Source organism: Lepidochelys kempii, chromosome 15 (genome assembly GCF_965140285.1).
Source record: "Lepidochelys kempii isolate rLepKem1 chromosome 15, rLepKem1.hap1, whole genome shotgun sequence".
NCBI lineage: Eukaryota > Metazoa > Chordata > Testudines > Cheloniidae > Lepidochelys > Lepidochelys kempii.
The window spans coordinates 27,908,765-27,931,419 of record NC_136394.1 but is presented as its reverse complement, the minus strand read 5'-3'; the positions used below and the strand labels follow the sequence as shown (position 1 = coordinate 27,931,419).

The following is a 22,655-nucleotide window of genomic DNA, read 5'->3' as shown; positions in this document are numbered from 1 at the left end:
CCCCCCAAGTCCCTTCCCCACCTTGCACCCAGCCTCCCCCGACAAAGCCCAGCCGTGTCCCCCGAAGGCCCACCCCCCTGTGCCCCCAGCCTCCCCCCAAGGTCCACCCCCCTGTGCCCCCCACAAAGCCCAGCCATGTCCCCCCAAGGTCCCCCCTGTGCCCCCCACAAAGCCCAGCCGTGTCCCCCCAAGGCCCCCCCTGTGCCCCCCACAAAGCCCAGCCTCCCCAGACCCATCTCCAGCCCGCCCACCTCCGCCCCTAGGCCCCAGGGGAGTTAGTACCACAACGGCTGGTGACCTCTGACCTTCAGCGAAACGAGGCTGCGGCCCCAGCGGGGGGGAGCCCTCTCCTAGCAACAACACCCGTCGGTATAGGGCATTGAATCTCACGTGACCAGGGCTCCCTGCGCAGCGCCTGCGTGACCCCGGCGGGTCAGAGGGCAAAGGTCTCGGGGGCGGAAGCGAGCGGCTCACAATCCCCGGCGTTGTGCTGGGGCCGGCCCGTTCCCGCTCGGGCCCCGCCGGCCCGGGATCCCCGGCCCCTATGAGCGTGTCACTCGTTGTGATCCGACTGGAGCTGGCCGAGCAGTCCCCGCTGCCCGCCGGCTTCCCCTACAGCGCGGCCGGTGAGCCCCGGGGAGGGGGTGCCGGGGCGGCGGGGCAGAGAAGAGGGGCGCGGGGCGCTGAGTCGGGCGTGGCGGGGTCTCCCTCCGCTGGGGCTGGCGAGTCGCTCCTCCCCCCGACGGTCTGATCTAAGGGGGTTGGCGGGAAGGTGACCCCCCGATGGAGCTGGGGGAGCAGGGTATCCTCTTCCCCCCCGCCTCGTGCAAGGGTAGGGGGCCGGTGGGGGAGGGGGAGCAAGCTGTCTCCCCCCCCCCCGAGCAAGGGCTGGGGGCTAGTGTCTATGTGTGGGAGGGGAGCAGAATTTTCTGTACCTCGTTCTGTGCAGTGGAAGGGGACTGATGGGAGGGGGATCAGGGTGTCTGTCTCCTTCTGGGCGGGCGGGGGGGGGTGCTGGGGGAGAAGGGTGCCTGTCCGCAGATCTCTGAAGGGGGTTGGGGTGTGAAAGCAGGTGCCCCCCTGCCCTTTGAAGGAGAAGGGTTAACATTTTTTGGGTTTTTTTTTAAGCTTTCACTTTGTTTTGCAGTTTCTAAAAGAAAACAACTTTGCTCTGGGCAAACTAAAACTTGTGGCAGCAGCAAATGGCGGGGGGGTGTCCCCTCGTCAATGGCTCTGAGACTAAACACTTAGTACGGTTATTAAAAGTGTTTTCCAAAGTGCATTGGGGTATAGGTAGATAAATGCAGTCAAATTTGACAGGAGTGGCTAAAAAGGGACCACTCTCCTGTATAAAGGATAATAAATCAAGACTCTCTTTGTTACCAGATAAAGACCCTATGAAATCTGACCTGGCGATAGCTGCCACTGATATATATGCAGTGATGGTGCTCGTATGACTCCTCAGAGTTGGTTAAGTGCACTGTTTGGAGGGATGATTAACTTGTCCTAATATCTAACTACATTTTGCCCTTTTTTAGCTTCACATCTGTTTAATATAAAATAGAGAGATAAATTATTTTAAAGAGTGACCGACCACACTTTTGTTTTTGAGGAAATAAAATATATTCTCGGAACGGTGCTCTTCTGTTTCATGTTTTTGCTGGCCAGAAGAAGGAATAAAAGCAGTTTCAAGAATTAATGTAATAAGCTAGTAATGGCCTAATTGCTGTTGTTACGCAGGTCTGTTCTGCCCTTGCTTGAGTAGAGTTGTTTGTTTCTGCTTCTGGGTAGCTATTCCAATGACATTAATCATTGTTTCTACTTAGCCACTGAAATGTCTGATGAGGAAATCAAAGAAAAATCACTAGCTTCAGCCAGAGCCTGTCTAGAAGAAAAGGCACCTATGGAAAAAGCAGCAATTATTCACCAGCATATTGGTCGCAGAGAGATGACAGATATGATCATAGAGACCATAAAGTCCAATCCAGGTACCCATTCCAAAAGTTTGAAAAGAGAGGTTTTGGTCCTGTTAATTTCTCTGGTACATTTGTATGGCTATGCTACAATTTGTTGCATAAATTGTCTCTTAGAAGTATTTAAAATTGGGCTGATTTTCCAAAGTGCTGGGCATGCAGGAGTGGCCATCGACCAAAATCTATTGTGTTACAAATGTAAGGGCAAGAAAATGCCAGCTTTTTTTAAGAATTTTTTTGGGGAGTGGATAGGCGAATCTATTTCGTCCGGCAAAGCACTACCCAGCAGGGACAGCCACTTGCCAGTAAACGCAAAGCATACGCTCGTTTGTGTGCGTGCCCATCAGAGTACCCTATCGTGATTAGCAGGCAGATTTCAAAACTCTCTCAATTGTTTAATGTAAAATTCTATAGCTTCTGGAAAACTAACTTCAGAATGGAGAGAAAATTCAAAACTAGGTGATATTAAATTCTGTAGCCAAACAAATCCCAAGGAAAATTGTCCTGACGACATTGTTTGTTTTCATATTTAATTCAATAAAATCTGTTTTTTAACTGTAGAAAAGTAGGTGTGCTGCAGAACTTAGTATGGCACCTTTCAGAGCTTGTCTAGCTGGCTTCACAGCACCCCGGGGCCTTGCCAATAGCTCTCTAATGCTGTGGATTAAAGATGCTTAGTAGCTATGTTGATGTTTATTGTATGTCCAGACCCCATAGTTTAGAAGTGTCTTTAATTCTGTTTTGAAAGGGAATTATTTGACTTAATAGCTGGCTCTGTTGTACATCAAGATGACAATTAAAGTGCAATTGATGTTTCTGACGTGTGATGTGTAATCTGAAAGCTTTTGATTTGTAAAAGATGAGACAAAAGCTGCAATGGAAGGAAGAAAATCTTCAGAGGCTTCATCTGTTGACGATAAAAGTAAACGTGATGGTCAAACTAAAGAATGTGTTGAGGCTGCTCCAGACTCTCCATCTAAGCAACTTCCTGACCAGATTTCCTTCTTCAGTGGGAATCCATCAGTTGAAATAGTTCATGGTATTATGCACCTGTACAAAACAAAGTAAGAACATGGTTAACTAATTATAGACTTAGTGGGAACAGTGCCATAGAATTATACTGCAATCCAGAAGAGTGAGTCAGTAACCACTGGGACTGCTGCTCCTTGGGCTGGCAGAGCAGTGGCACACTGGCAGTGCGATATATTGGCACCCAGAAAGGGTTACAGTGCCACCTGAATTGTATAGCTGCATTAATGGCAGAACCTGAAGCAGGTCCAGGCCTTCCAGCCATGGGTAAAGTCACTTTTGAGTGCATGCTTGTGCCAGGGTTAGAAGCAATGAGATAAGTAAAAATAGTGGCTGCAGACAGACTGGTTTTGAGAGGACTCTGTTGAAGGATATCCCTGCATTCAAATTCCTACAGCAGAAATAGGGAGAGAACCTGCACTTTCAAAATGTGTTTTGTTTTTTTTTTATTATTTTTATGGTAGCACAATTCTATACCTTGGGGAGCTGAATGAGAATGTCAGTCTCCGATATTCATCGTGAAAGTTACCGGGACACAATGACATGTTGTATGCATACTCCATTTTTAGTGATAACCGTGGCTCACTTGTTCTAGGAATATTTTGAGCATTTGTGGTTTGCAAGTTCCAACTACTTTTCTAGAACTACAGATGTCACTTTGAAGGGGATGATCTGTCTCTTCCAGTGCTGCACATATCTTCAGCAAATGGTTCATGACAAAATTTATATGGGCATTTTTAGATTTGTTACCACAACCTTTTGTTAAATCTTAAATGCTTGCAAATATGTAAAGAGCTTTGAGGTTGGTGTTTAAAATAATGTTAATAGCTAACCATTTGAATTATGAAGCATCAAGTTTTCTTTTGTCTTCTATGTAAAATGGCATTGTCTTATAATAGGATGTCTAATTTGACCTCAGTTTAAGACGGTCTAATTATTGTCTTATTAGTAAGATGACCTCCTTAAAAGAAGATGTAAGGCGCAGCGCCATGCTATGTATTCTCACAGTCCCTGCTACAATGACCAGTCATGACCTTATGAAGTTTGTGGCCTCATTCTATGAAGTAATTGAACATATGAAAATCATCAGAGATTCCACTCCAAACCAGTATATGGTGCTGATAAAGTTTAGTACACAGGTAAAACCTAAGATATTAGACTCCTTTGCCATAGGTACGGTTTTAGAAATGTCTTGCATACTGCTTTATAGATACTATTTGAAGGTGCTATCCAACCTCAGTGGTCTGCTGTGTTATCTGAGATCACACACCTTATCCTCTTGCTGTGTAAAGCGAAATGTCTTTCTCAATCTTTCCTTAAAGCAACACTGAGCCTGGTAGGCCTGCAGCTTGAATGGCTGTTATGAAAGCAAGTGCCTCTCTATCCTACTTCATACTTTCTCACAGCAGACGGGGTGTTGAAATCTAGAACATACTGCTCTCTGGTGCTTCAGAAATGGCTGTGCTTGTAGTAAATAGACAAGGATGGAAGAAAAGTACAACATGCCTATAAACATACTCTGATATCTTCATGAGCGCATAGTGCAGAGCAGAAAGAGCTTGATCAGTGTGGCGTCATTAGTTTGAATAGAAATTAAGGATTGAGAGGACCCATTACCTATTTAGTCCACTGTTCTGAGGAGAGTGGGGCATTTGTCAAGATCAGCAGGACAACTAAACGTACTTTGTGTAAATAAGCTTCCTTTCTCTCAAACTTGGGTGAGGTGGACTAGATGACTGAATACTGTAGTTCTCATCCATGGGGTTCTCACAAGGCTAAAATTCCTATATGTGTTGTGTACATGTTGTATATGCACCCAGAACTGCAGAGAAACCCACTCAATATCAACTTGCTTTGTTTGCACTAGACATTTTCCAAGCAATCTTGCACTAATTCAGCAGAACTGTCTAGAGTCAATTGACTTGGCAACTTCTCATCTGTCTATCAAAAATTGCTGATTTCTGCTCCAGTAGGACCTCAAAGGCAATTGCTGCATGCAGCAAAAGGCCATTTGAATTACACTATATCATTATTTGTTTTGTGGAGCTCTGTGGCTTTTATATATGAAGCAACTTGAAACAATGACATGGACAGACTGGAATCACTTCATATTTTACCATTAAAGCACTGGGGGGGCAAGGAAGAGCTAATGCCCTGAAATCTAGCTCACTTCACTTGATGGTAGGATCCTTACTGGAATATCCGAGCATGTTAAAATGTTGCACTGAGTGTGAGGCTTCCTAATCGTTCTGAGGCAGGTAAAGTTTTGGGCCTGATGTCTGTGAGTGCCTCTTTCTAAGTCGTCCTCTATTATTGGTGGCTCAACAAATATCTGAGCTGCTCATAAGTTAAATGGATTCTCTCCAGTTAAATTATATGCCATCCTTTTCACCTACATGAATGTGAATGTTTTTGAATAGGGCCCTCTGCAGCAATCCTTTTACTCCAAGTTTTTGCAGAGAGACAATATTTGCTTTCCACCCGTGCTGAAATTGCTGACTAGGAACAAAACTGATGCTAAAGAGAGATTGGCTATCGCTGTTGAATATTAAGATCATAATAGCTGATCTCATTGTGCACTTCAGTTCTTCCTGCCAATTCAACTAGAAAACTATTCTGCTGAAACCAGTGTGGAAATGAAGGGATCCTGACTAGCAGGAGAGCTCAAGAGATTAACCTATGAAATGGCTTTCTTTTTGGTAATATCCTAGTACTTGGAAAAGTCTCATTTGCCTTACTCCTTGTCAACTGGCTTCCTTTGGTTTGTGCATAGGCTGATGCTGACAGCTTTTATATGGCATGCAACGGTCGACAGTTCAACTCCATAGAAGAAGACGTGTGCCAGCTGGTGTATGTGGAGAGGGCTGAAGTCTTCAAATCAGAAGATGTAAGTTTTTGTTTTTGTTTTTTTTTTCTTTTGCTGATATTTTACAAGTGGTTTAATAGGATTATCTGGGAGTGGGCATGGCAGGCCTGTCTGTGGGGCTGGAGGATACTTAACTGCTGCAACCCCAACTCTGCCTTTGATTGTTGCAGTACTTCCATAGGGGAGAATGACTTATTCTCTGACCTGATGGGGCTTAGCCCTAATAAGTGATCACTGAAAATTCTCCAGGTCCAAATTCCTCACTCTTGTAGTAGATCTTAGTGATTCCCGAAATCTGAATTGGGCATGGTGCAGATACATTTACCATATCATGTCTGTGTTTTTGAGAGACAGTTGTATGTTCTGAATCAGTAATGTCGGGGCTAGAATAGCTAAGCAAAGCATTTCCCCCAAACAAATGGATTATTTTCCTTTCAGATTTATCAGCTGGTATCTTAACACACAGTAATTCTTCACCCTTATCCTTGCAACACCTCTGTGTCATGGAATACGTTTTAATGTGATCCCTATGGGGAAGCTAAAGCAGAGCAATTAAGTGACTTGAGCAGGGTCACAGAGACTGTACCAGAGCTGGGAATAGAACCCATGAGGCCTGGCTCCTAGTCATGTCTCTGACATAGCTCGTCTCAGATGTTTAGGAAAAATCACTGAAATGTTTTGCCATGCATACAGTTGAGTATTAGTTGTGCACTGTCAATGGTTAGACCAATAATCAAAATAGCTAACGAGGTTAGCCACTGTTGTGGTTGAATTTTCTGTCTGCATTTAAACTTACTGGAACATTAAACAATCCATTTACTCCCTAGCCCCCACAGTTACGAAGCAGTAGGGTAAGAAGTTGTGTAGCTAAACGTATGTGACTTACCTATAGCATATGGCGTGAGCAGCAATAAGCTTGTGCTCCTCTTCCTGTGAAGGGAGCCAGCCTTCCTGTAATGGATCTGACGGAGCTGCCAAAGTGCACGGTGTGTTTGGAAAGAATGGATGAGTCTGTGAACGGGATCCTTACCACGGTGTGTAACCACAGCTTTCATAGCCAGTGTCTGCAGCGCTGGGAAGACACCACGTAAGTGGCTTTTTATTCCCCTGATTCAAAGCAGTGTGTTTAAGGTGTGGTGAAGCTTTTCCTTGTCCACATTGACAGGACCAGCTCTGTGTCTCTACTGCAGGGATGGGAGCTGCTCCAAGCCCTAGTGATCTTTGCCTTCCCTGTTAGGAGGCACAGAAGATACATCTCCTAGACAAGGATAGTTGGATAAAGCTCCCTCTGGCTCTTCATGGCCATGAGCTATTTGCAGAGCAACACGAAGAATTTTAAAATGCTGTAGGATAGAGATGTCAGTTTTCACTGTTTCTGACACAGAGACCCCATCGTCTGTCCAGTCTTGCACAGCTCAGCTTCTCCTTATCTACATTTAGTCAGTGTCCTCTCCAGTGGCTGTGTGGGAAGGGTAGTGCAATAGGTGTTTGTCTCAGATGTTTCCAAAGCGACACAAAGACTCTGCTCTGATGCATTTTCAATATAACTTCGACATTACAATAATGACAAAGAATTGGGCCTGATAGCTAGAGTAGACTGTGTCCAAGGGGAGATCTTAGCTGTAGTGCTAAGCAAAGCAGAAGGGAAGGGATCAAAAGCCAATAAGGTTACTTGGCAAATGGGAAACAGGAGGCTGCTTCAGTCAGAGCACAGCAAGAAAAAACGTGGCCTAGACTGAGACCAAGGGGATATGGGCTCATGTTTCTAGCCAGGGAGCACAGGATCAAGCTTCAGATTCAACCTGATCCCTTGTATGCAGCGCTGCTAGCTGCCATCACCATTTCATTACAACTCCTCCTGGGTTTTTCCAGAGGCATTGTATTTTAACTAAAGTTGTACCCAGCTGCCTGTACCTGACCCCCTTACTCAAAAGTTTTTAGAAACAAAAAGGGGGGGCAGGGGAGTAGGACCTATGTATAGAAGCACAAAATCCTGGTCTGAATCTTGGCCTCTCCCTTGCTTCTCAATCCAGTGGAGGCTGAGTGTGCTGAAGCTGTGATATGCCTAGGCGGTAATCTGGAGGGAGTCAGCCTTGTATTGCTTTACAGTGACCTCTGCTGGAGTAGCATTAGCTAGGCTTTGCAAGGAATCTTGCAACAGAAACTACATGGAAAGTGCAATATAAATTTCCACTAAAGAGTGAAGTAGTGTGTAACTGCCATTTAACGTTACAAATGTGTTGCTGAAGCATTCAAGAGATCTTATCCTTAAAACTTGTGTATTCTTGCCTTTAATTACTTAACTTTAATCCTTTAGAGTATTTTTGCTCTTATTAGTTCTACGCATTCCATTTAGATAGTGCAGTCAGATTTGAACATGTCTGAGTCCTTCAAAGAATCTCCCAATGAGAACAAAGTCCTTTTATCTATCATACATATTTTGCATTCCTCTTGGTAATTAGTTGCCATTTGTTGCAGTAACTTGGATTGCCTGATATGTTACAGAAAACTAAATACCAGAACCGACCTCAAATTCTTTATTGCTTTCCTGTCTATAGTGGCGTCGTTCCTTTATTGTTACAGTTAACATTTCACTGTATACCCTCTTTTGCATGCCATGTTTCAGCAGAGCTAATTGTTCTTGTCCCAAAGTAAACTTCTCACAAAATGTCAGCAGGACTGAATTAATAACTTGTCCATAAAAATAGCTTGGTGCCTCATAAATCAAAAACAGTTTAAATTTAAAGAAATTAGATTTTGCCAGTGACTGACTAATCCAGATCCCTCCCAGCTCATTTTTAACCAAAAACTGGCACAATATCAAAGCTTAAAACGTGTATTGCACAAGGCTACATCTCCTCGCTAAAATTAAATCTCTTGCATGACAATTTTTTTCTGATTATGTTGTTTTGCTAGACTAGAATATCTTCAGTAGTGCAGATTTGCAGCATCCTCCCATGAGAATGTGTAACACTCCACAGGATCCTGTTGCAGATAGTAAGGAAATCTGGGCTCTGTCTTCTCAAACTGAGAACATCTAAGTAACAAGGAAGTGGCTGTAGAAAGAAGGGTGGCTTTTTCTTTCCTTTGAATGAAAACTCTACATCTAACTACCCAGATGATTCTGACACAGCCCACCAACCAGGAGTTTGCTCCTCACTGTCTATCTGCACAGCTCTTACTTCTCACAAGAGCCAAATACGTGACACAGACCCAAATCAAGATGCATTAAGAATGAAACAGGAAATGTGAGATGGATAATGATCGAGGGGGTAGCCCCACTCATGGTGAGCAAAGGGGCTAGTCTTGTTTTTTCTGGTTTCAGAGTAGCAGCCATGTTAGTCTGTATCCGCAAAAAGAAAAGGAGTACTTGTGGCACCTTAGAGACTAACCAATTTATTTGAGCATAAGCTTTCATGAGCTACAGCTCACTTCATCGGATGCATTCAGTGGAAAATACAGTGGGGAGATTTATATACACAGAGAACATGAAACAATGGGTGTTACCATCCAGACCACACCACACGATCCATTGTCGACAGCCAAGCTCTACGATACAACTGCATTTGCTCCAACCCCTCAGACAAACACCTACAAGATCTCTATCAAGCATTCTTACAACTACAATACCCACCTGCTGAAGTGAAGAAACAGATTGACAGAGCCAGAAGAGTACCCAGAAGTTACCTACTACAGGACAAGCCCAACAAAGAAAATAACAGAATGCCACTAGCCATCACCTTCAGTCCCCAACTAAAACCTCTCCAACGCATTATCGAGGATCTACAACCTATGCTGAAGGACGACCCATCACTCTCACAGATCTTGGGAGACAGGCCAGTCCTTGCCTACAGACAGCCTCCCAACCTGAAGCAAATACTCCCCAGCAACCACACAACGGAACCACTAACCCAGGAATCTATCCTTGCAACAAAGCCCATTGCCAACTGTGTCCACATATCTATTCAGGGGACACCATCACAGGACCTAATCACATCAGCCACACTATCAGAGGCTCGTTCACCTGCACATCTACCAATGTGATATATGCCATCATGTGCCAGCAATGCCCCTCTGCCATGTACATTGGTCAAACTGGACAGTCTCTATGTAAAAGAATAAATGGACAGAAATCAGACGTCAAGAATTATAACATTCAAAAACCAGTCGGAGAACACTTAGATCTCTTTGGTCACTTGATTACAGACCTAAAAGTTGCAATTCTTCAACAAAAAAAACTTCAAAAACAGACTCCAAGGAGAGACTGCTGAATTGGAATTAATTTGCAAACTGGATACAATTAACTTAGGCTTGAATAAAGACTGGGAGTGGATGTGTCATTACACAAAGTAACACTATTTCCCCTCCTACTGTTCTTGTAAACTGCTGGAAATGGCCCACCTTGATTATCCCTACAAAAGGTTTTTTCTTCCTCTTCTCCTCCCCCCGCTCTCCTGCTGGTAATAGCTCACCTTAAGTGATCACTCTTGTTACAGTGTGTATGGTAACACCCATTGTTTCATGTTCTCTGTGTATATAAATCTCCCCACTGTATTTTCCACTGAATGCATCCGATGAAGTGAGCTGTAGCTTACGAAAGCTTATGCTCAAATACATTTGTTAGTCTCTAAGGTGCCACAAGTCCTCCTTTTCTTCTAAGATCAAAATCATCAAGGTGGTCAATTGAAGGAAGTAATAATTGAGGCTGTCCAAAATAATCAGATAGTTCACTATACAGAAGAGTTTTACTGGGTCCTTTTTCTTTTAATGTTGAGGACAAGTAATGTTTCATGACATCAGTTGACTTGCATTGCATTCTCCATGGAAAAGACTGGGTGCATTGACAATCTTGTCTCCCGGCTTTATCCCAGCTGTTCAATTCCTGGATCACAGTTAAAACTAAGATTATTGCAAGATACTTCATCTGGTTTAAGAAATGGCATTCATCAGTTTTACAGGAATAAATAGTGAGAGAACAGCTGGTTTGTGTAGGAGGAAGGCAAATTTTGGGTTAAACTAGTGAGGAAAAAGCTGAAAGACGGGCTGGGGTGGGGAGTGTCCCACAAAACCCTAGGATGTAACCTCTGCCTTAAGCTTCCTGGATATGGTCAGTTTCTCCCCATCTCAGCACTAACCATCGGGTTCCGTGTATCTAACTATATCTGCTTGATTGTTATGGTTATAGGTGTCCTGTCTGCAGGTACTGCCAAACACCTGAGCCAGTGGAAGAGAATAAATGCTTTGAGTGTGGAGTTCAAGAAGTAAGTAGGTGGGGTGGGAGATGAGTGAGATTTATTAGTTTTGATCCCACTGGTGCTTTTTGTTGTTTTAGTTTCCTAAACCCCTAATGCCCGGGGCTGCTGGGTTGGCCCATCTTTCTTCTGGCTAGATTAGTGCACCCATTTTCCATTGGGGTCAGCCCACTGGGAGGGGATACTGTCCCGCAAAAAAGATGTCCTGCTGTGTGAAAAACCTTCCCGGGACCTTTGAGAAGCGTAGGAGATGTTCAGAGCTTGCTTTCAGGGTTCTTTTGGGATGCCTTACTTTGGGAAGGTCACTCTTTGGGCTGCCCTTGCATCTGGTGCACTGAGACTTCTTTCAGTAGACTTATACTGTACTTCTGCGGTCTTGCCTTTAGTCTTCACGGTGTTTCACAACAAGCAAACCCTGTGCCTTGCCTAGGAAGGTGACTGGAAATACAAGCAGCCATGCATGCTGTCAGTGGAGGATGCTAGCAATTGTCCTTGCCGGATGCTTTCTCAAGCCTCTAAAACCACACAAGCACCTTTTTCACATTAACAAATTTTACTCTTATACATGTGCAAAATCTCTCTCCTTCTGTTGACAGAACCTTTGGATTTGTTTGATATGTGGGCACATTGGATGCGGTCGTTACGTGAGCCGGCACGCTTACAAACACTTTGAGGAGACTCAGCACACTTATGCAATGCAGTTAACCAATCACAGAGTTTGGGACTATGCTGGAGGTAAACCTCTTCCTTCTGCTCTTAACGGTAACCTTGCTTGCTTGGACATAGTTCTCAGAATCTTTCTGCAGTGGCATTTTTAACACCGTCCTAGTAATAAAGTTAACATGAAGATTGGAAGGGAGTTTTTGCAGTGTTAATGTCCCATCTTCTGGGACCATCTGTTTTCTCTAGTAAAGCCATTCCAGATGCTTCAGTGGGAGGCCATAAACCCATAATGCCACGAGACCACCCTGTAGCATTGGTGGAATGGAGAGGCCTGTCTCCTGATCAAGTTGTCCTGAAGCATGACTGAGCTTTTGTAACTATCTTAGCTAGTGTCAATGCAGATTCTATTAAACATGGAATACATTAAGTAATTACTAACCTCTTTGCCTCAGTATTACTCTGTGGCATCAAGCTGCATGATTAACTGTGCTGTGTAAAGTATTTCCCAGCGTTCCAGTCAAGTTATAACACCTGGGTTTTCTCAAATTGAAACTACCCTTGGTTTGGTTGCTTTTCTCTCTTTAGATAATTATGTCCATCGACTGGTTGCAAGTAAAACTGATGGGAAGATAGTTCAGTATGAGTGTGAGGGGGATTTGTGTCAGGATGAAAAAATCGATTCCTTACAGTTAGAGGTAAATATTTAGCTTTCTTCAGATACAACTTTGTGCTGCTATATGTAAACATGCATCAACTCTAAATGTGACTAAAAATGGCATATGGTTTACTGCTTTTTACTCCTTTTGGCTCTGCAGAGCCAACAGCGAAGAGTTAGCTGGATTCTGTTCCTTTCTGTGCATCATCAACCGAAAGGTCTTAAAGTTCAGTCAGTTACACCTGTGCAAACTCAATAAAGTTGCAGAGGTGTTACTGATGGCCCATTCTTGCCAGTGGAACCTTCCTTACTGGTGATGATACAAGAGAAGGGAAGACTCCTGGTTTGACTTCAGGAACCCAGGTGAGTTTGTGGGCAGACAGAAGTAAGCTAAGCATGCTTGATCTAGAATCTAAGTTCTAGGATCCCATGGTGACATTATTTTCAGTGCAAAACCTTACTTGATGGCTAAATCACTATAACCTTATTTTTTCTGAGAACTTGAATTCTGCCATCTTAATTGGCCTTGGGTTCAAATTCAGCATACAAACCATCAACAGAACTTAACGTAGGATTTTTAAATGAACACTTTGCTGGTAGAGCAAACTAGATCAAACATTTGTAGAAAGAATTTACTTGACTAGCTATTTGGAGTGTCTACTGAAAATGTTTAAGGGCTTTGTCTTCCTGCTTAAACCTGCATTAAAGTCCTAATCTGGTGTCTGTTAGTGTGCAGCTAAACAAATTACCATATTTTCCCAAATCCTCATTATAAATTTACTAGAAGATCAAACTGGAAAAGATGGGATGTAAAGCAATAAGTCCTTGTTTTAAACACAAAAATAGCATTGGTAATGAGCATTCCTGGTCAGAAGAAAGCACAAAATACTGAGGATAGTTATCCACAGCTGAAGATCCATTCTTTCTCCCAAGGTGCAGATCACATGAGATTTGCACCAAATCCCTCTTCTTAAGGATTTTAGAAGCCTGTACAGTTGTAGAGTAAAACCACCTGAAAATGGAAAACAACTGACTGACTCAGAGATCCTTCAGTAGCTCAAATGCAGATAGCAGGTGTGATTGGTAACTTCATGTTCTCGTTGAAGGTAAAAGCTGAAGGGGACTTACCCCTTTTCCTAGGGTGCTTGTATTGTCCTTTCCCCTCATTATAAATCACTTACTATTGTGACGCTAGCAATGGCCCATTTAAAACTCACAGGGGGAACCCCACGAGCATGCAGTAAAGATTTTGCAGTTAATTTTTTTTTTTTCCATTGTCTGTGCACTGCATCTGCAGTTTGTCCCCTTCTGTGAAAAGTTTAGAGCGTTGCTTCTACACAGTGTAATCGTATTAGATTTCTGAAGCCCTTTGGGTTTATTGGCATCTGCGAAATGGTGGTAACCTGCCCTAATTATTTACCTTTGCATCTCTTGTATGATTGTAGTACTCATATTTGCTTACAAGCCAGCTGGAATCTCAGCGCATCTACTGGGAAAACAAGATTGTCCGAATAGAAAAGGATACAGCTGAAGAAGTAAGCTTTTTTTCCTTCCCTAGTCTTGTTAATTGAACACTTGGCCTGATTCTCAATGTGCTGAACACCCCCAGATCCCATTGGCTGTAATGGGAGTTGTGGTTGCTCAGCACTTCTGAAAATCCGGCCATTACTGTGCAGTTTTAGTGTCAGGGAATTACGCTGCCATATGAAGGAGAGCTCCTTTTCTTCTTTAGAGGGAAATTAGCACCGAGATCCCTCCCCTGTCTTGTGCACCGACTCAGAAAATTGCTGATGAGCTGTGCAGAAGGAGGCAAATCATCACCCAGATTGAAGCCTGACTTAAATTTGGTGACTTTGAAATCTGTGGAACTAGTGGAAATGTTAGGAAGCTCTGAAATGAAAATCTTGGAAATGTCACTCTATGCTACACTAGCCCTCCCTAGTCTTTTGTGACATTAACCTGCTCCACTGAAGAAAGCCAAAATAATCTCTGCTCCGCACATCCCCAGAAAGATGTGTGTGTTTAAAGTTCTATGATTTGTGGAGTGTTCTATGGGCAGGACTGATCCAAAATGTCTTGGGCAGAAAGGTACAGAGAAGCTTTAGTGAAATTGGAGAACATAAAAAATATCCATAATCTGTGCAGATCCGATTGGTGTTTGTGCTTTAAGTGAATCAAAGCTCTTGGATAAATCCTCAACTGAACCTTGTCTGCATGCTGTATAAGATTACATAAACTTTGTGGCTTCCAATTAATCATGCACTGTATCTGCAGTTAAGCCACTCCATAAACATATAAAGAATTCATTTAAAATTAGCTACGGGTAGTGGGTCCCGAAAACTTGATTTTCAATAAGAAATGGCTGAAGAACCTTATCTGTGTGTCTGTAAAAGAAAGTTTTATAGTTAAAATCCTCTTTGAAATAGCTGCAAACACAGTAGATACAACTCTAGTTTTAAACTAAAATCACTAGGACATGTATTCTGAAGACTGCTTCTTATTCTAAAGATCCCTGTAATTGGTCCTGGAACTCTGTCCTTATAAGGGCCTTTTGAATTAACTGTACAAAATATTCCACTATCCACTGGCAAGTGTGCCTCCCAAAATTAACCAGAAGTTGCATAAACATTAAACTATAAGTCTGGAAAGCATAAAACCTGACCTGCTTTCACAGTGGCTCCATTGAAATCAGTGTGTGTGTGTGTGGTGGCTTTTAAACTTGTCAAGGCTGCTGCTTCAAAAAAGCAGTGTCCGTTTCAGTCCATGTTGCCAGTATGTGAAAGGTTTTTTTATTAGATATTGAATGACATCTCTCTTTCCCCTCTTTGAGCCATCATTTGTTCACTGGGTTAGGATACAAAGACATTCCTTGTTTGTTTTTGTGTTTTTTCATATGTCATATTTAGTCCACAGATCACGTATTAGAGCATGGCTCTCTTTAAGCGAAGCAATGGTGCCTAGTTGTATGCTACATTGGAACAGGACGCATACCCGGACATACCCAACTTTTTTCGTTTGCATTATGCATGACTGAGAGAAAATGTCAATAGGTCACTGTCGTATGACAGAGGTCTGCTGCTGCTTAGTAAATACTGAAGTGGAACCAGCATCTGAGTGTGAATTGCTAAACTAACTCTCTCTCTCAATTTAAACTTCAGAAAAAGAAGGCAGCAATTTAGGGCTTTGCTGCAGGCTTATTTAGTGTCCACTAAGGTCTTCTCCACCCCATCTTTACAAGCTTAGTTGCACTTCTCAACAAGCAGATTCCATAACAATTGTCCTCTTGTCAGTGTTTCTGTTAATTCTTCTTTTTTTGGCAAGCAGCATTTATAGGGATTTCTTTCTTTCTTTCTTTCTTTCTTTTTTTTAAGGGTGGGGGGAGGATTTTTTTCTGCTGCTTTCAATCTTTTGAACAGTTGCTCACCTGGTTCAGTAATTGGTCAAAGTCTAGAAAATGCTTCAGAAAACATGACTGTCATAATGAAAGTGCACAGGACTTTGACCTGTTTGAAATGTCTGTTTGTTTTTACAGATTAACAACATGAAGACTAAATTTAAAGAGACCATTGAGAAATGTGATAATTTGGAGCACAGGCTGAACAACTTACTTAAAGAGAAACAATCTGTGGAACGGAAGTATGTGTCTCTAAAAGTAGATTTTTAACAAGTCGTCTAGCTCTTTTTTTTATACACACTACTTTAAGACTCAAATTGGATCTGACTTTTTAAAACCCTCTTCATCAGGTTCTCAGGACTTCTTGAATATAAATATTTAATACCCTCAACTGGTGTGGTAAGGACCCTGACTTTAAAAATCCAATGTCCCACCTCTGTGGGTGTCTTACATATTTAAAATGGCTGTAGCATGGAATGCAGCTTTTGAGCTTCTGCTCTTTCCACATAGTTTGCTTGGTTAGTGTTCATTAAATCTTTCTCCTTCCATGCCCACTCAGAAGTGGAAGCCAGTCAGCTGTGTAGTCAGAAGGAATACAACCTGCAAAGAAAGGAAAGCAGCTGGAAGGAGGCATTCCCCATGAATAAAACAAACTTGGAAGCATCTAAATTTAAAGATGCCTAACATAGTGTGTGTCTTTGTAACAATCCCTAGCGCTCTGGTACAGTACCTGTTCTCCATGGTGCTTTACACACTTTCCTGGAAGTTCGGCAAGCGTTATCCCTGGTATACACACTGATTACATTAGGGCACAAAGGTGGTGACTATCCCATGATCATCCAGAAAATCGGTAGTAAAACTGAAGTCTGCTCTAGCCACTGTACCATACTGCGAATGGAACATGTGTTTATAGGCAAATGGATGACACAACATTGCCAGTAAACTACAGGCTGGATTGAAAAACCTGTGTGATAAGGGATGACTGTTAACCTGTGAAGGTTCTATTGTCCTTCCACACCGTAGCTTGTTGTCCTTGTATCTTGGTGGTACCAGCTGATTCTTCCATCTAGCCAATGTCTAGATCTCAGTTTTAACCCAAAAGAGTATTTTCCTGCCATGAGAAATCAAGGGCAAGGAATCCTGACACATTAATCCTCCTGCTGCTTCACTATTCAATATTGTCATTAATCACTTAGATAATGGCATGGAGAGTATGCTTATACAATTTGCAGATGACCTCAAGCTGGGAGGGGTTGCAAGCACTTCAAGGGACAGGATTAGCATTCAAAATGATCTTGATAAATTGGAGAATTGGTCTGAAATCAGCAAGATGAAATTCAATTAAAAACAAGTGCAAAGTGCTTCACTTAAGAAGGAAGACTCAAATCCACAGCTACAAAATGGGGAATAACTGGCTAGTTGGTAGCACTGCTGACAAGGATGTGGGGGTGATAGTAGATCACAGATGGAATGAGAGGCAGGAATGTGATGCAGCTGCGAAAAAAACGAATATCATTCTGGAGTGTATTAACAAGAGTGCCAGATGTAAGACATGGGAGGCAATTGCCCTGTTCCACTCAGTACTGATGAGGGACCCTCAGCTGGCACTGTGTCCGGTTTTGGGCACCGCACTTTAGGAAAGATGTGGACAAATTGGAAAGCGTCCGGAGGAGAGCAACAAAAATGAGAAAAGGTTTAGAAAGCCCGACCTGTGAGGAAAGGTTAAACAAACAGCATGTTTAGTTGTGAGAAAAGACAGAAGGGGGACCTGATTTCTGTGTCTTCAAATCTGTTAAGGGCTGTTATAAAGAGGACAGTGATCAATTGTTTTCTGTGTCCACTGAGTGTAGGACAAGTAATGGGCTTCATTTGTAGCAAGAGAGATTTTGGTTAGATAGTAAGAAGAAACTTTCTAACTCTAAGGGTAATTAAGCTCTAGAACAGGCTTCCAAGGGAGGTTGTGGAAACCCCATCACTGGAGGTTTTTAAGAACAGTTTGGACAAACACCTGTCAGGGATGGTTTAGGTTTACTTGGTCTTGCCTCAGCACAGGGGGCTGGACTTGACCTATTGGGGTCTCTTCCAGCCTTACACTTCTGTGATTCTATAAACTTTGTCTGACTTAACCCCCCGATAGCTTAACTCCTCTGATAATTAGGCCACTGTGGCTGCAATGTCTCATTTGCTTTTTCCTTCTTGTCTGTTGTGTGTAAGGTGCGTTCAGCTGAATAACAAGGTGGCCAAACTCTCCAATGAGCTAAAGGAGGAACAGGAAATGAACAAATGTTTGCGAGCAAATCAGGCCTTGCTGCAAAACAAACTAAAGGAGGAAGAGAAGGTTCTAAAGGAAACTTGTGAGCAGAAGGACCTGCAGATCACAGAGATACAGGAGCAGCTGCGGGATGTCATGTTCTACTTAGAAACACAACAGAAAATCAACCACCTCCCAGCTGAGACCAGGCAGGAAATTCAGGAAGGACAGATCAACATTGCGGTGGCATCTTCTGCAAGCTCGCCAGCGGGGGGCACAGGAAAGCCTCCTTCTAGGAGAGGCCGTAGCAAAAGGGGCAAGTGAGGATTGGGACAAGTGGATCACAGCAATCAGCCCCACTTCTGAATGATGAGGCACAAGTGTCGGGACTCAAGCTGAATGTTACATTCAACACTAAATACCAAGTCCAAATAAGGCTCAGCTAGAAGTTGTTTTCAGAGCTTTTCATAAAGCTGGCTGCCAGCTAATGGGGAATCTACAGTATTTAAAAGCATTTCACTGCATTAGTTAGCTAATGATAGGCAGATTTTAATCACCATTTTGCCTTCCTGTCTTATCTAAGTCCCACTTCATACATTATTTTCTCATTGGAGATTGTGTTCAGTTTTAGCCATGTCTGAACATAAAACAAATCTTCGATCCCCTTAAAAGGACATGACTGGGTATTTCGGCCCAAAGTTTTAAAGGGGGGTGGTTGTTTTTTTTTAAAGCCTCTTCCTACTAACCAAGAGCAGAAATGCTCATTAAATAAAAACTTTTAATTGAAAACCTGATTCAGTCCCCATCCCACTTAGCGCGTGGAACCTAAACCCTGCAGCATTGTGCTAGCACAGAATTAGGATAGGAATAGGGGAGTTAGCGTGGACAATGACATGGAGTGAAGTGTGTAATAATCATAAACCATGTTAATGGTGTTGAGAATTAATGCAATACTCATTGCTGTAAGGGAGTCCATCTTAAACACCTTTTGAAGGTGGTCTGGTGCAGTGCTAACTGCTTTAAAGTTCAAGGGATTGTGGAATGTGTATGCTATGGAAATAATTGAACATAATTATTTATGTGCAGTGTTGTTGTAGCCGTGTTGGTCCCAGGTTATTAGAGAGACAAAGTGGGGGAGGTAATATCTTTTATTGGACCAACTTCTGTTGGGGAGAGACACAAGCTTTTGAGCTTACGCGGAGTTTTCCTCAGGTCTTGGTAAGCTTGAAGGCTTGTCTCACCAACAGAAGTTAATCCAATGAAAGACATTACCTCACCCACCTTGTCTCCATAATTATTTATAAGCATTCCTACTAATTAAAAGGAACCGTATACACAAAGACTGCTACCTGTTGCAGACTAACATTGTTACACTGTTCTGCTCTCTGAAGCGTACTTCTCGGACTAAGATGCATTAGACATTTGCCTTCTGCATATTTAAGTTGTGCCCGTGCGAGGTATCTGCATACTCTCGAGTGCTGTCCGCAGAGTGAGGCGGGAATGATGTGTGTAGTGTGAAAACCACACGTTCACTTTCCTCTCTCTGAATCCGTCACCTTTCAGATATGGCCGTAATACTCTTGGCTTTCACGCTAGTCACTAGCTTGTTACCATTCCAGGTTGCCACGCGCTTGAGGAACTGCTCATACTCCGTGTGCAGTCTGCACAGCCAGCTGCCGGGATAATGTATGTAACATCTTCACGCTGGGTGCATCTGCTGGACCCAGTTCCTGTGGTAGCTGAACACATAAGCCCAGGTCCTGAAAGTTAGTTAGGCTGCTGACTTGCACTGATTTCAATGGAAGTTAGGAGCCCAAATAGCTTTCAGGATCTGGAACTCAGGGCCTCCCTTATTTTCCTTTAACACCCCTCTTGCTTTTCCAGTGGAGAGGTAGAGACTGAAGCCACCCATTCCGCTTGCCCTACAGCCATCTGTGGGCATGCAGCCTTCTTGGGGAAACTCTCTGGTTCAAATCTGGCTTTGTCCTAGAACACATGATAAACTGGGTACTTTACAGTGTCTCCCTTAAATGAAGGCCTGAAGGTGTCGGATGACATGTGCTGAGCATTTTAAAGGATGCAGACTTACCCTTTCTTACAAATGTGTGGGAGATCTTGTGACTGTGTCCTCTCCATTGGATAAGCTGTTCAACATTCAACTGCAGCGGTTTCCTCAATTTAGGCTGAAACCAATGCACCTGCAGCTGTGACTTACCCAGTTGCTCAGCAGAACCAACAAGTGAAAGTAGCATTAGTTACAGGAGCCAGGCCCAAAGGAGCAAGGCTAGAATTGCATTGCATTAAATCTGCTTCTTGCCTTAACCCATTGGCTGGCTTAATTTTAGGAAGGTTACATTTTCTTACATTTAAAATACACAACTTTTGTTCATGCACCGAATGCATCCAATTCTTTGCTTTGTAGACTTGCCCTCAGCTGCTGAAGCATGACTGTACGTGAACTTTTTTTTTAGGCTGTAGATTGTACAACTGGGCTTCTGGCTCCTGTAAAATATTCTAAAGAATTAGAAATGTTCACCATAGTTTGCTCTCCTATAGAAACTCTATTTTATTTAAAATATATTTTTACACCAGCTGGGATACTTTACCTTTTGCTGAAAGCTTGCTGTGTGTAGAACACTGTATCCTAGAATTCCTCTTCAGAAAATGAGACCTACAATTAAAAGTGTACAGTATTTTTGTTTTGTATCTGATCACACTGTTGAGGGCGAAATCTCTAATTAAGGAAGACGGGCTTGGGGGGGGGGAGACTAAAACCAGAGCAAAAGGAGAACTGTGAAACAAAATGGGTGTCGGAGGTAAAGCTGTCAAAGAAATGGCGTTAGTAAAGTAAAAGATAAGAAACTCAGCTTAATTCCAGCCTGTCATTAGTATCTGAGAGCTATTCGGGGCCTATGTGAAATGAGTTGATATTACTGGTTAGGTATCTATATCAGACAATCACCTCTCTGCAAATCTAAGCTGCAAGGCCAGCGGTTGAATTAATACCTCCCTAGTGGATATGGGGGCTAAACTACTCTCTGTCCTAACCATGTTTCATCAAGCTGCATGCGTGCTGGCAGGGCAATGAGAGGGGGGAGCTTGCAGGTTACTGTTCCCTCTGTACCTCTGCTGTCGCTAACGAGGCCTTCTGTCCTGAGCTGTCGCTTCTGTCCCCCAGCAGCACCTTTCACAGGCACCTTGGTCATTTTGAGGTAGTTTTCCAAGTGTTTGCACAGACTGAGATCGGCATTTGTAAAGGGGTAGATTAGAATCCCTCTTATTTACATTGTAACAGTTGTGTGAGACAGCCCTTGGTGTCGTTCTTACTAAGACTGACACTTTCCTGTACCATCTGAAACCAAGGATATTAAAAGTGCTGAAACTTGGGTGAATAGTCTCTCTCTGCATTTGTGGGAAATGTAACTATGTGGGGGTGTCCAGCTAATGTATGAGGAAAAGATCTTTTAAGGCCGCCTAAAGGAGATGAATGAATTTCAGAGGGGAAGAGAATCCCCTAATCAGTTTATTTTCCTCACTAATTTAACCTGGAACAAGAGTCCAGATTTATCCCATTCAGCTTTCTCTGCCTTTACAAGAATTGTTTGTTGTAGCCAGAGGTGGTGATACTCATTAGGATAATTGTTTGTTTGTCACAGTTACTGGCCTAACCGCCCCTTCCTGGCCTCTTATAGTGCTTCACACTGCCCACCCCGCCCCATCATCTCTAGGGTGGAATCATGCAGATTTCCCACACTCAGACTCGGCTGCAGTCCTCAAGTACTATGGGTGATTACCTCAACAGGCCTGCAGTTCATTTCCTGCTGGCACCTATGACTAGTATCTAGTAACCAGAAACTCTTTAAAGCAAAATATTTATTTAGAACCAAAGAAATTCAGTGGAAATAGGTCTTAAAACTATAAGCATGTGTAACTGCCTCAAAGCTTACCAGCCCCTGGAAAGTGCTTCAGACATTTTTGCAAGGCCTGTGTGTCTGGTTCCTCTCAGGGTGTTCTCCCCAGAAACAGCACACTCCTAACTCTCCCTCCAGAGTCCCTTTAGCTGTTGTGTCCCTTTGGCCTCTAGGCATCCTTGCCAAAACACCTGTCACTTTGGGCTGGAGCCTGGCCCTAGGCCTGTCCTGTAATTGCCCCCAAGAGTGTGTTGGAAGGTTACTTATCTATAGCCCATGTGTTGCTTTCCTGCATGTTTTTCCAACAGCCTTCTTGTAAAGCTAGATCAGGACATTCATGTAGGAAAGTGTAATAACCCATCATACAGTAACTTCATCTCACTGAGCAGGTCCCATATAGTATTCATAAACCTATTACACATCACTATTCTTATCTGATCCACATCTGCCACATTTTGTCATAATGCAGAACTACAAACCAGTGGACAGATAATGTTCTTTGTCTTAAAGAATTTAAACACTTCTTCCCTCTAACCCATTTTCTTTAACATGATTTGAAAAGGAGACATGAACAAGTTTACGTCGTGTGTGTGCTGATGTATAAGGAAGGCCTGAACTGGGGTCATTTTTCTCCCCACTAGAAATTAAGTCTTAGGTGCTT

At 43.0% G+C, this 22,655-nt stretch overlaps 2 protein-coding genes across 7 annotated transcripts in view; one reads left to right on the top strand and one right to left on the bottom strand.

Moving 5' to 3' along the window:
• ACAD10 (acyl-CoA dehydrogenase family member 10) overlaps nucleotides 1–549 on the bottom strand; it is a 30,035-nt gene extending 29,486 nt beyond the window's left edge. For 2 of the 5 annotated variants that reach the window (XM_073312271.2, XM_073312270.2), the window contains exon 1: nucleotides 283–395. The gene's annotated coding sequence lies outside the window, so the exon portion shown is untranslated. Of the gene's footprint in view, nucleotides 1–282 lie in introns of all 5 variants that reach the window. The other 3 variants (XM_073312268.2, XM_073312273.2, XM_073312272.2) reach the window with 3 other exon arrangements.
• On the top strand, nucleotides 434–21,469 carry BRAP (BRCA1 associated protein). 2 transcript variants are annotated; one of them, XM_073312277.2, is made up of 13 exons: nucleotides 460–626; nucleotides 1,827–1,988; nucleotides 2,833–3,037; nucleotides 3,952–4,141; nucleotides 5,776–5,889; nucleotides 6,807–6,955; nucleotides 11,054–11,129; nucleotides 11,717–11,855; nucleotides 12,369–12,478; nucleotides 13,884–13,973; nucleotides 15,971–16,074; nucleotides 16,183–16,231; nucleotides 18,047–18,155. In XM_073312277.2, exons 1-13 carry the CDS (start codon nucleotides 545–547, stop codon nucleotides 18,062–18,064), a joined length of 1,488 nt encoding a protein of 495 aa, XP_073168378.1. In that variant the 5' UTR covers nucleotides 460–544; the 3' UTR covers nucleotides 18,065–18,155. The 2 variants fall into 2 exon arrangements, with proteins under 2 accessions (XP_073168379.1, XP_073168378.1); XM_073312278.2 differs by lacking the exon at nucleotides 16,183–16,231 and having other exon boundaries at nucleotides 434–626; nucleotides 18,047–21,469.
• Nucleotides 21,470–22,655: the final 1,186 nt, after the last annotated feature.